The sequence below is a fragment of the Haemaphysalis longicornis genome, unplaced genomic scaffold (assembly GCF_048455015.1).
Source record: "Haemaphysalis longicornis isolate Haplotype H1 unplaced genomic scaffold, Haemaphysalis longicornis Haplotype H1 scaffold_4, whole genome shotgun sequence".
Classification (NCBI taxonomy): domain Eukaryota; kingdom Metazoa; phylum Arthropoda; class Arachnida; order Ixodida; family Ixodidae; genus Haemaphysalis; species Haemaphysalis longicornis.
In genome coordinates this window covers 26,882,188-26,895,487 of record NW_027526361.1, presented here as the reverse complement: position 1 = coordinate 26,895,487, position 13,300 = coordinate 26,882,188, and the positions used below count along the sequence as shown (strand labels likewise).

General features: G+C 47.5%; 1 protein-coding gene across 1 annotated transcript in view; it reads left to right on the top strand.

Moving 5' to 3' along the window:
- The window catches only part of LOC144179694 (beta-mannosidase-like), a 40,199-nt gene that overhangs the window by 8,505 nt on the left and 18,394 nt on the right, over window positions 1–13,300 (top strand). The window contains exons 5-8 of the mRNA XM_077708140.1: window positions 4,320–4,396; window positions 5,124–5,314; window positions 12,780–12,933; window positions 13,027–13,163. Coding sequence (XP_077564266.1) covers window positions 4,320–4,396; window positions 5,124–5,314; window positions 12,780–12,933; window positions 13,027–13,163 — 559 coding nt within the window. The remainder of the gene's footprint in view (window positions 1–4,319; window positions 4,397–5,123; window positions 5,315–12,779; window positions 12,934–13,026; window positions 13,164–13,300) is intronic.

The following is a 13,300-nucleotide window of genomic DNA, read 5'->3' as shown; positions in this document are numbered from 1 at the left end:
CGACCGCCATCAACCAACTGTGCTGTAAGGGTCATGCTAGGATTTGGTTTTGGCCAACCTAGGCCAACTTAGAACCAATAACTGTGCACCACAGCGACCACACAAAGAAATTGTCCATGCATTCCCCATCAGCGGGTGTAGTGATTGTCAACAGTTACGCTGGGCATACACTTTTGCAGGGCGGGAATAGGGCCTCAGTTTTTTCTTGCATTAACTGGAGAAAACGACTCTATCACCAATGGTTCGTGAACTTGATATAGGGGGACGTTGATATAGCGGCCCTAAAGTGCGAGCATATGTTTCTTAATTAAGCCGCAAAATTATTAGGGAATGCTGGAAAAGGAGGGTTTCGGTTAATTGTTCATTCATCAAGATATATTTATTTAAAGGTGTAAGTGCCCATTAAAAACACTAACGTTACGGCTAGCGTAGTGCACGCTACCCGCTACGCCAAAACACTAATAACAGCTCCTATGTCACCGTTAAACCGAGGCAGTTGGTTGTGAGAACGCAGGACTGGTATTGGCGCCCTAATCCGGGCAGAGATGAGCGGCAACAATCGATAGCTGACGCCGATGGCACGAAGTCCCAGCCGAGGATAAGCGTGTGTAAGAGCGCAGAGATAGCTCGACGCGATGGATGTGGTGATGGAGTCTCTCAACTGAAACGCGAACTGTTCACTGAGTCTTTTGCTTCTGCATTCTCCCCGAACGACAACGTTAAGATGGCAACGCACTAATAATTACAAGCTGCCGAGGCGGACTTCGTCTTGACAATAAGTGCATGAAACAGAGCTATAAAGTATCGTCCTCCTAAAAATTCTCTTCTTGGGCAGAGAATTGCAGCCACAGTGCAGAAAGGTGACCGTAATGAAACGACAGTTTAGTATCCAACATTACATCCGTTTATGTCCATACATGTACATCCGTGATATCCGGTTATTTTTTGTGGCCGCTATTACAGGAATAAACCACTCGCAGTATCCGTGAGTGAAGCTCGCGAGAGGGCGAAGACATTGAACCCCTGCCCAAGCACGGGCCGACGTCATTAACGAAAGGGTGGGAAGTCCTTACGGAAAACGCTACTTTCCTCGAAGTTGGGGTGGGCCCTGTTTTTGCGGTTACGGGTGATTTAACGGGTCACATTTGGCTGCCGCTACACAATGTGTTCAACGAGCCTTGAATCTGCGCCGAGGCACTCCTACCGGCAGCTATAAAAAGTATGCAGTCTTGCAGCTAAAAGTATGTTCGTAGCGACGCGTTAGTTCGTTGGCTTTACGAGTCCATTGACCAGAGCTTTCGATTTTCTTTTGGCCTACGCGCAGATTGTAACCCATGGAGATAGTTGTACCCTTTTACGCGGTATATTTTTTGGCGAGTTAACGGCTTTTGCGAATTCTCGCATTAATGCGATCGCAGCATGGAGCTATCAGAACTTAATGCGCGGAACTAGTGATTTCGTGTAATTGTCGCTGCTACGTACTGGCACAACGGCGCGAAGGGAAGTGGAGAGTAAATCTAAAAAAAATGATTTCGCTTCCTACAAGCATATTTCCTGGCCTAATGAAAAAAAAAAAAAAATATCGGGCCATCTCCACTGACGTATATCTTGGGGAGGGGTGAAGCATGCAGTGTAAAAGTATATACTTGGCGCCTTGGCATTTTTGCCAACGGTGATAAAACCGTTGGGGGGTAGAGGTATACAGCTTAGCTGTAAAAGGCTCGCGTCGTTGAAGCCCGAAGCTCTCTAGCGCGAGGCGTAAACGAGTGTCCGGGTGTTTTTTTAGCACGCGTTACGTTCTAGCGCGAGGCGTAAACGAGTTTCCCGGTGTTTTAGTACCGTGACTACATGACACGACGATTGCGATGAGGACAGGAGAAGGGTGTTCGCCCCTAAAATGCTACTCGATTTCTTACCGCTTTCGACTGATGATTACGGCTGTGCTTTCTGCCTTAGCTTATCAGTGCAAAAGTTAACTAAGCGAAACGTTCAAAGCCTAGCGCGTCATCGCTGATACCCTTGCGGAACGAACAATCTTAAAGTTTCACTTAGCACTCCAGAGGAATGATAGCAGCGAATAATACACATAATCAATGCTTTAGGAACTCTACAGGGAAAGCTTTGTCCTAGGAATGACGACAAATATAAGCACGACGAAAGTAATGTTAGACATGCAGAATGACCCGCTTGCAGTTGAGGCATTGAAATGCTTGGGTACGCTGTGAGGGCCGATACAAACCGCGAGAAAGAAATCAGGCGTAGTATTATTTTGTACTGAAGGGCATTCGCCAACAAAATTATAAAGTAGTTGACAGTAGGCTACTTATGTCACTAAAATATATGTGTAAAATCAAGGCGTACTGCCGGGGATAACGTATGGCTCAAAAAATGGGCTACCTACTGTAAACACTAAAAGGGAACTTAGGTCGGCCCAACGAGCCATGGAAACTTTTGATAGGAGAAACACTCAGTGATACCAAATGGGCGTTCTGCATTAGGGAGCAAACTCGGGTGAACGATATCGTAGTCAGATTAGAGAAAGGCGTGAAATTGGCTCGACATATATAAGGAGAAACGACAACAAGTATGCCATCAAGGTTACAGAGTGGTTACGGAGAGACGGTTCTAGAGGTAAGAGAGGACCGATAACTAACTTGAGCAATGAGATAAGAAAATCTGGTTGCAAGTAACGGATTCAGACAGTCGGGAGTATGATCAGGGATCAAATGGAAGTTAATAGGAGAGGTCTTCGTCAGGCAATGGACATAAAAACAGGCTTCTGCTGATGATGATATCATGTGCAAAAAATGTTAAGCTTCGCCTTCAGCAGGGGCCAGTATTTCTCTGTATGGAGTAGTTTTTCAGTTGGAAATTCCACCTGGCCAGATGTTGTCACGAAATGCTAGAAGCGATGTTGATGTAAATGGAAGGAGGGCCAAAATTTATTGCGTTATGGATCAAGACAAGCCGTGTCGTTATGCCGGATTTATAAGGGTTTTGCCAGCAGCCCTAACGGGCACTCTCCCTCGAAGTGTTAACAATTTCGTACAGCGATGCTTGCCCGTGTACAAAAAATTAAGGCGAGCAAAATGTTTCTGTAACTACATTCAGAACTCGAGAGTACGGCTGCAGAACATCTTAAACGCTTTCTATCGTTACCTTTACTCCAAACTTTTGCGGCAAAATCCAGACCACGCACTGACACTACTGACTACTACGGGTAAACAGACCTTTCACAGGACGAGCCGTACCCTACGACGCCCGGCTACCGACCAGGTTCCACTCAAATACACACAACCCCCATCAAGAAAGACATCCTCAACTACATGCAGGTGGCCCCCGTAGGCACATGAACAAAAACAGCAATTAATCTCGGAGGAAAACTGGAGTGGCATTCTTCTCCTCGAGAGGAGAAAGGGTCTTCTTTAAACACATATTCACGGATGCTGCAAAACAAGGACGGATCTGTGCAATCGCATTTGACAACCCAAAGGACGACGAAGGCTCAGTATGGACCGCAATACGACTATTTCTTCCCCCTCCCCCCTTCTGTCGAGCTAGCATTTACACCGACTCCAAGAAGACATGTCAACTTCTGGCAAGCGGACTGGCCTTCTCATCTACACAGACAACAGTAAAAGCACAATCTAGAATCCACTTGGTGGGCTGGGAACATGGGGTTGGCTCAGAACGAACGGGCAAATCAGCTCGCTCGAGAAGCACTTATTCAGGCACCTGCTCACCACGACCGAACCGTGGAACCTAACCTCCACTTATTAACTCAGGCTGCACCTAACAGGACGAAGTAAACCCTGCCCCCCCCCCCCCCCCCCTTAGATTCTTAGTTCTTCGTTAGAGAGACAAGAAAAATACACAGACAAGCGCAAACCAACACACTACCAACGCCGGCATTGGTACAAAGCCTAAGACGTGGGACCACCAGCTCACTCTTTACCCCCAACCTCACCCCCCATTCCTCCGTGCTGCTACTGCAGCGCCACACAAAGCCAAGAACATCTACTATGGGAATGCACACACACACCACTGCGCTCAAAGCATAGCAAGTTAAGGAATGGCTGATGTCCGCGTACAAAACCCCAGATCAGTGGGACTTGGTGACCTGTAAACGAAGTGGCACCAATAGCAACAGGTGACGGATGCCCTCTCCTGGCCCTCTCACCCCACCCAAACCCAAAGCAAAGGTTAAAAGAATGTTTTTTTATTTCTCTGACCAACAGTGCAAATATTGGGGTTTTGGCCTAAAGCCCAAGGCAGTAAGAACACTGCTGGGAAGACTGACATGCGTCCCGGGGTATTTTGCGCAGGAAACCTATAGGCCTCGAGGCGTACAACGAAGTGCTGATTCGTGACGTCACCGTCGTCCCCACTGCCAAGCGTGAGTACATAAAAAGGACATAAATGTCCCTAAAGCTGAAACATATATTCAGAAAGTTTATCAATAAATAAAGCATAATCTTTTCCCTCTGTGATAAGGGTCCAGCTGGCGATGACATAATACAGGTGCTTAGTGGTTGAGCTGTTTATCTCGCAGCTGCGATAAACGTTTTTGTTCAAGGAATAGCAGCTGACTCAAGTATCTTTCTGATCTTAAAATAACTGGGAAATTCAATGCTCAATTCCTGTAAGAAGCAGCAACAGCGAAAACAATGTGAAAAGCTGAAGACTTGAGATAGCAAAGGGAATCGGAGGACCAGCAGTGAAAGAGTGAATGTTATTTGCTTCCAACGAGATGCGGGACTCATGAGGTTTAAACCCCATAGAAGACATGCAGTTTCTCGCCCTAATGCCACTGGAAAAATTAGCAGTAGCTTAGCCCGGCTATGCCAGGATATACGTCGTGTGAGCTAAGGTTGAGCTGATTATTCTTAGGTTTCCTAGTTCTCTAGGATTAGCTGATTATCATTCTTACTGCTGCTAGAACGATTTCCAATCCAATCCTATCCAGTCCAGCCCAGTCGCGACGGCGCCGACTCCAGCGCGCCGGCTGTGCGCCGTGAGACGGCACTGCTCCTCGCGCATGCGCAGCACGGCTCTCCAGAAGCCACGTGAAACTGCTCAACCTCGGCTATTGTAGCTCACGCTACAAAATTTGCTTTTTACAGAATCGAAGGACGGTAAGCAGGAGTGGAGCATCGCCGTCAGCGTCTTTTTCGAATCGGCTTCGAATGAAGTGAGGAATGGCTCGTTACTGTTCACCTTGAACGGTCACACTTTGGCCTTCAAAAAAGACCTTCTGTTCGAGACCAAGGACAACCTCGAAGGAAAGCTCTCGTTCAATTTTGCCATACCTAAGGTAAGAAAGCCCAGCCATTGGCGGTGCAGCCAGGAAGGCGAGTGTTATCCCAAAGTGTATAACTGAGAAACAAGACGACTACTTTTCAATTCCCACCACATTATTACGCAACCACGCACGTGCATAAGTTGATTGAATATCCGACCAGGATATGTTCGGGGTAGTTCAGTACGTGAGATAATTTATTTAGTTGTTTTTATTTATAATGTACTGCAGAAGTCCATTTCAAGGTGCTTGACAAGAAGGGTAGTTAAAATAAATGACACGAGTTGAGTAAACCAGAGAAGAAAAAATCATTACAGGCGTGACTGAGGCAACAAAAAAGCACAGTAATATCAACGCACCTACAAAAATTGCTGTGGTTTAGCTTTGGGTAATCCTAGTTGATAGCGAAAGCTTCGCACGTCTTCGTTTTCTCCTCGCCTATATCGCCCCTGCCGCATATCTCTCCCCGCCATCGAGCCACTGCTCAACGCCACCTAGACTGGCTTTCCTCTAGGTGGCGTTGCGCTGCTCCGTGCTGGAGCTTGCGGGAAGGGGGCTCTCCGCCGCACGTGGCCGCCTGGCACTGGCGCGTGCTTATCGCTGCGGCGGCGTCCTCTTCACCTTCCTCCGCCAGGTGGCGACACGGGTCCGGCGGACGTCTCCGTTCCCTCCCCGCCAATAGAGAGTTTTAGTTTGGCGTTTTTACGCTCCGCTCAGCAGCTAAGCGGAGCGGGAGTGCGACTGCGCATGCGCTCTCCGCTTAGTGGCTAAGCGGGCTAGCGGAGCGAGAAGCACGGTCCGCTAAAACGCAGCCTCAGCGGACCGTCGCGGCTCGCTCCGCTAGCGCAGCGGGGCCGGGGCGATGCGGGCGCCCTCTCGCGCGCGTGCGACGACTTTGCTTATTCTAAGATGGCTGCCACGTCTGCGACGAGCCCCGCGGCTTCAGGCTCTTGTTTGACGCGCAAACCGCGAAAGCGGTTCTGCATCGACGAGGGCTTGTGCTTGCTGCGAGAAATGGCGACTGCGAACCGATTTAAAAACTACACATAAAAACTACACAGAACTATTCAAGTTCACTGCCGCCGCGACAAAACGCCGCGTTGGATCGTTGCCGTCAAAAAGGATTCAAATGGATCTGGAACGCAACTTTGTTGGCTATTGTGTGGCTATCGTCAAGTCGAAATTTATTTTCATTCATTGTAATTGACCAGTAACGCAATACGATTGCACGTGTCAATACTTAATAAACAAATAAGCTATACGTACTGGTTTTACTTTGTTGAAGTGGCTAAATGGTTTTCCGTTCTGTTTCATTACGCCAAACTTGGTCAGACGGCGCTGCTAGTCCGAAAGGACCGGTCCGCTGCGGATTACGCGTAACTAAAACGAGAAAATCGCTCGCCGCTCCGCTGCAGCTTAGCGGGGCTACCCGGAGCGGAGCGGAGCGCAAAAACGCCAAACTAAAACTCTCTAATATCTCCGCTGCCGCCTATCTCTCCCCGCCATCGGCCCGCTGCTCCGTGCCGGGCGATTGCGGAAGAGGGCGAAGTTTGACCTCTAGCTCTCAAGGTCAAAACTGGTCACACCGCGAACACTGCCCGAGGTAGCGTAGTGTAGCCTCCGCTACAAAAGATAAGAGATAGCAAGCACATTCACGTCCGTTAAAAAATTAAGTGCCCTTACAGTCTGTGAAGCACGTTGGCCGGCGAAGCTGGGTGCAGTTTAAGGAGTGCACAAAACAAAACACGTTTTTTTTTCTAATTTCAGATAGAGCATATTTCCTAGCTAATTAGTTGAATGAATCTTGGGAGGACTAGAGTGTTATTGCAGCCGACAAACACGGGGCGGTCCTTGTCTCCCGTATAAACTCACGTATGGATATAGCGGACCTTCTGTAACGTTTGCAACTCAACTGGTGTCTACGTAATTAAGAAAAGTAAATGAAACGGCGTAATCTTAGAGTCGCTTTAGCGGCCAAATGTCAAAATTTGCTTTTAGATAGTTTCGATAAAACAAAAAATTGCCGTCGTTTTCTGTTACCATACACTTTCGTAGACCACGGCCATGCATTCTGTAACGTTTACAACTTTATTGTGAACTAATTACGACAAATAAATAAAGCTCGGCCTAATGATAAAGCCGTCTTAGCCGCCAATCCCAGTGATTTTTTTTTCAATATGCCTACGTTAGATTGAGAGCTACAGAGCATTCGGGAAAAACTGGAGACAAAATTTTTCCGTGTATTAGCGACGCGTAGACAGGCGGAGATCGTCCACCACCGCAGGGTAGCTAAATACCGCTTTGCTGTAAAACTGTCAACGGGACGTATTTGGCTGGTAGACATCGGCCGTAGGCAAAGCTTCTTTCACTGATTAATGCATAATTGCAAGGTGGCGCTGCTTACTTATTGGCTCAACATTCAGCTTGTGGATACTGCTGTCTCACCCGTCGTGACCGCGTCATGTCGATCGCTTTATTTTTTGTCGTGTGCTAGACGCCTTGTGAAAATTTGGTGTGATTGACCCTCCACAGATAGAAGACAGAGCACCAAAGCGTGTCGCTTGTGCGCGTCTTGACGCGTGTGCTCTAGAAGCAGAACTCACAGATTTACGACGTCTCCGACCGAAAGTCCAACCTCCCTCCCCCGCCTTCTGGGGCCAAACTGCGTGCTCGTTCTCGCGCAGTTTTAGCCGTAGGCGCCTCCAACGTCGTAAACTCACACGAAACCGTCGAGCTGAGTGTCATTGTCCTACAGCCCTGATGCGGGTGTTGGATTTCACGGTGAACTCGTTGATGGCGTCCGGTCAATAGGTCATTTCACCGGCAGCGTGAGGGTGAAATTCTGACGCACGAAGAAAAAAAAAAGGTAGCTGAAAAAAAAAAAAGGGGGGGGGGGGGGGGCGGAGCGGACGAATCGAATGAAGAAATTTAATCGAGACGCACGATGTGCGATCCAGCCAGAGGCAGTGTATTGGGCTGGTGGGTACGTCCCGTTCGGCATTCACTAACGCACACACAATGAGGAAGAAGAAAAAAAAAAGAACAAAAAGACCTCGTACGTCCTTGCATTATATTTTGCATGCTTTTCTGTCTTCAAAATACGCCAACAAGCAGGGATACCTGGGTTAATTGGTCAACGGTGTGGAATACGGGTTAACGTGACGACGCAGTGCTTGTGTCTACCCTTAAAGACGTATTTCGACCCATATTTCCCCCCTTTCTGAGCTGCATTTTTCTACTTTGCTACTGCAGGCGTCAGTCACGTTGAAGGCGCTGTATTTCTGTGTCAACAAAAGCACATGTGACAAGTAGCGAAATGAGACGAGAACAAAAAACTGAGTAAACTGAACACGCAAATTATACCCGATTTCTTTTCTGCAATGCCGAATAATCTCCCCATGCCTGCATACCTTGCAGTTATGGAATTTTGCAAATGTGCTCGAACAACCCGTTACTTCACATATATAAACCAAATCACCAAATTTTGATGTTTACTGCTGATTACAGTACATTTGTACAAATGTACTGCCGATTACAGTACATTTATTTCCAAACGTATGCACTATGCGGCCTTTTTATGACTTCACATGCATTCGCCATACGCACTGGAAGCGAGTGATAGGCGCTTTCAGCGTCTGCTACCAGCGTCATAACCGACCTGCAGCTTACAATGCAAGTAGCAAAAGGTAAAATAAATATGTCAGGATGTGTGGACGGACTATCGTCTCTACGAGCATGCGCTCATGCATGGTTACCTCTTCTCGGCAACGGCGGTGCAGCTACACGGCGCTTCGATGCGGCTCGGCCACAACTCCTGTGTTTCATTCACTTCGGACGGTACCTGCACACACACAAGCACAGCCGCAAATGCAAATTCACAAACAAATCACATAAGCCCTATTAAAGAGGTCGCCGCCTGTAACCTAAAGTACACTTTTCCTGCGCGTCTTCGCGCAGTCAAACAAAGCCTACAAGTTGCATGTACAGTAGACTCTCGATAAACGGAACTTCAAGGGACCGGAAAAATTAGTTCCGTTTAACAGGAGTTCCGTTTCCTGAGATATATGTGTGCAAGTGCAAATTTATGTGCGTAGACACTCCTAATAGCATTTCATTGAACTCTAAGTTCTAGAAGGTGAATGTAGCTGATAGTTTTTCAGAAAGCAAGAAAACTACAAGAGGTTTAGGCACAGCATTCACAAACTTTATTTGGAAACAATGAGTCGCTGTGCACTACAAAATGCATCAATTATTTTTGAGTCCTCGCAACTCCATCTCCATGGAGGCTGGAGGCCTCAACTTCGCGAGTGCTTACGAGCCACCGAATTTAGAAGACGGCAACGCGGTAACGAAGCGCGAATAGCGCCACGATGACACGAACGAGGCGGCAGGAGCTGAGCCCTGTAACCTCGGCGTCTTGAATCCAGACCAAACGACTGGAACAAGAACTGCGATGTTGCATTCGTTGCGCAAACACGGCTGACCACTAACGAGACGAGGCTTACGAGGCCAACGAGGCTAAAAAAACATGGAGGAAGAAAAAACAAAAACGAAACAGCTGGAACCGCAAAAAGCTGATTCTCATGCCAATGGGTTTCACAAGAAGTTCCATTTCTGGTTCCGTTTACACGGTGACGCAGAAAGTTTAGCTTCGATTACCGAGAGTTTTTTTACGTTATCTGAAATACAAAAGCAACCAACTTACAGGCTACTGTTCCGTTTAAGCGGCAATTCCGTTTACGCGATTTCTGTTTATCGAGATTCTACCGTATTTGCAGTTTATCGAGATTCTACTGCGTTTGCTTCAATGGTTTTAAAGCACAGCTTTCTATGCCTCACTGATGGCGTTAGCTGCCGCACCAAGGTGTACTGCAGGGAATCTAAATTTACACAGTGGGTTTCACAAAACGATGATGATGATAAGTGAATACACATCAAGCGCCCCCCAAAAAGAAACGCTTCCCGAGGTCGGAATCGAACCTGGGTCTTCCGCGTTATGAATCCGACGTCTATCCGACTGCGCCATTCCGACATTTTTTTTCTTTATTACCGTTTGTCTCAAACTAAAAACTAGGTTACAGTGATTTTATAACATTCGCCACCTTTGCGATAACACAAGTTTAAAATCTCTTCAGCTGAACAAGGTCATCAAGCATTGGTAACCATTCAGGTGGTTCGCTTAGCGCTTTGTATACCTCACGTATGTTGACCATACTTTCTGGCGGGCCGCGCATTGGGATCGGCATGCCTGTCAGCCATTCTTGTGCGCCACAAGCTGTGCATGCTTATCAACATAAACATGTCGAATGGCACGCCTCCTGTATCACACACAGACAGAAAACGGATCCCGAAAGGGTTTATGGGCAGGTCCTTTTTAACAGTGCGCTGTAGGATGTCCCAGTGAAATCTTGCGTCTGAACAGTCTAGAAAAATGTGGTCAATAGTTTCCGGCTTTAAGCATATGCGACAGTTAATATTCCAATGTATGTCTAATCCTTTCTCCTAGAGCCATGGCTTTACAGGAAGCGTGCCACTGTGGAGCTGAAAAAAGAAACTTTTAACGGAGGCGCGCACGGGCATTCTCTTTACCCTCTTGAGCACATCACCTTCCCTTCCCACTGCATACATAGACCTGTATAGGGGAAAGGGTAACATAACATCAATAAGGTCCTTATATAACTTTTGCGTGGTACGTTGCTCAAGTACTCAATCGAAAATCTCACTCTCAATAATTTGAACGCCCATACAACTTCGCGTTTGAAACCACATAAACTCGTTCGTCTACCCCCAAAAGAGGACACAACAAATTCAGGTATGTGATCACGAAGGCGCACTTGAATGACAGTACGTAGAAAGGGATTATTCTGATCCCATAAGAAACAAAACCTGGACACAATCTGCTTCAGAAACAAGTGGCAGAGCCCCAAGCGTCCTTTTCGAACCGCGCGGAACAGGTTCGAGCGGCTGGTCCGCTCCCAAGTCGATCCCCAAATAAAAACCGCAAACACTCTGTGTAGCTTCTGAACAGAAACTCTCGTCATGGACAGCACCTGAAGGACATAGAACACTTTGGCTACAAGAAATAAGTTGAACACAGTAGCTCGTGCAAACATCGACAAATCCTTCCCACCCCACCTGGTTGTCTGAACTCTTGCGCGCTCTGTTTCCAGCGTCCAAAATTCGGTAGGCTGCCTGTAGTTATTGAGTGGTACGCCCAAGTATTTGGCCGGAGTTAACGTCCACTGCATATTTTCAAAGATCTCAGGCGTCTTCCCACCCCCCGTGCCAAAAACCTAGTGACTCTTTCCAGCTTATAGCACTACCCGTATGTTTACAAAACTTTCCAGCTTCTTTTACTGCCTCTCGAACACTTTCTTTGTCGCAGCAGACTATGGCTATGTCATCCGCGTATGCTAATACTTTTACTTCGCTCTCAAAGAACTTATAACCACTTATTTTTCCACGGTTCTTAATCTTTAAACAAAACGGTTCTAAGTAGATGGCAAACAACAGAGCACTCAGAGCCTTGCTTAACCGACGATAGAAGCTGAATACCTGGCGTAACTTGCTTATTGACAATAAGACTAGCGAAGCAATCCCGATAACACATTTCACCCCATCCGGTCGAAGCAGCTTCGCTTTTTAACGATCTTTCTCTTAAGATACGGGCTTTGACTTGAAAAACTACGACGCAAATCGGTGGGGCCGGTGGTCTTTCGAAGATGATAGTCTTTCTTGGGCTACTTAAACCCAGAAATTTTGGTCTGTCTGTACGTGTGTGTCTGTCTGTCTGTCTGTGACTCTATTCAGCCACCCGGTCAAAGTGAATCAGAAACTGCGCGATACTCTTATATACCCACAGCCAAATCTAAACGTGTAAGTCCGGTGGTAATCTTCATACTTATCAAAATTGTTGTACAAGAACAAAGCATTACGCAAATGTGAGGCAGGAAATCAATACATAAGTGGTATTTGCAGTGTCACTTTATTAAAAAAAATTCACGGATGCTTGGTTTTTGCGATAGCAAATGATATACTACATCTACTGCAGAAAACCGTCGCCTGCAATTGCCCGCGCTCCTTGCGGCATTTGAGAAATCACACGGCAACAGCAACAAAATGTTCCACTAGACGTCGAGGTAGAGCGCCTCGATTCACGAACATTTCCGCCGTATCGAGGGCATCGAGGCGCTGGCATCGAGGAACCCGGCCTGTAGCAGTGGAACGCGGTAAATTTAAATTGACTTGAGCATACCTTTAGTGGGTTTACCTCGGGAGGGGCGCGACGGAAGAGGAACAGCATGACAGGTGAGCGGGATAGCCGTAGGAGGCATTCACAAAGACTATCGTCTTTTGTCGACATTTGCCACGAAAGGAGCAGATACGCGGCCAATTTTTACTCCGGGACCGGGCGACGAATCAATCCGGTAGTAATTTCAATCGGGCGTTCAAGGGGATTCTTCCTACGTTTCCCTTTCAGACCATCACGGTCGAGCGGTGGTGGCCGAACGGCTACGGAGCTCAGCCTCTGTACTCCCTTAGCGTGACCGCATCTGTACGCGAGGAGAAGCACACCAAAGGGGCCAGGTTCGGCTTCCGTACTGTGGAGTTGGTTGAGGACGTCATCGGAAAGAGTGGGTTGCCCATCCCTTATCATGCGCGAGTTCCGATCTTAGCGCGCCCTTTTCCTTTCTAAGCAAGGCACTGCGACATTCCTGCGGTCGCAGAAAAAAATGGGGCGGAGTTTTACTTCCGGGTGAACGGCGTGGCCATCTTCGCTAAAGGCAGCACCTGGGTTCCGCCGGACAGCTTTCCAGAGAGAGTGTCGGCCGAGTATGTGGAGCACCTCCTGAGGTCGGCGAAGGTAAGTTTGTTTCAAGCATTCCATTTCCATCTTGGCGGAAAAACCTCCCTCTGCACCGAAATCCCTAGCCCAAATTCAAAATTAACCGACTTTATACTGCAAAGCGTTGTTAGGGAAGTGCCAGTTTCTACTTCGAA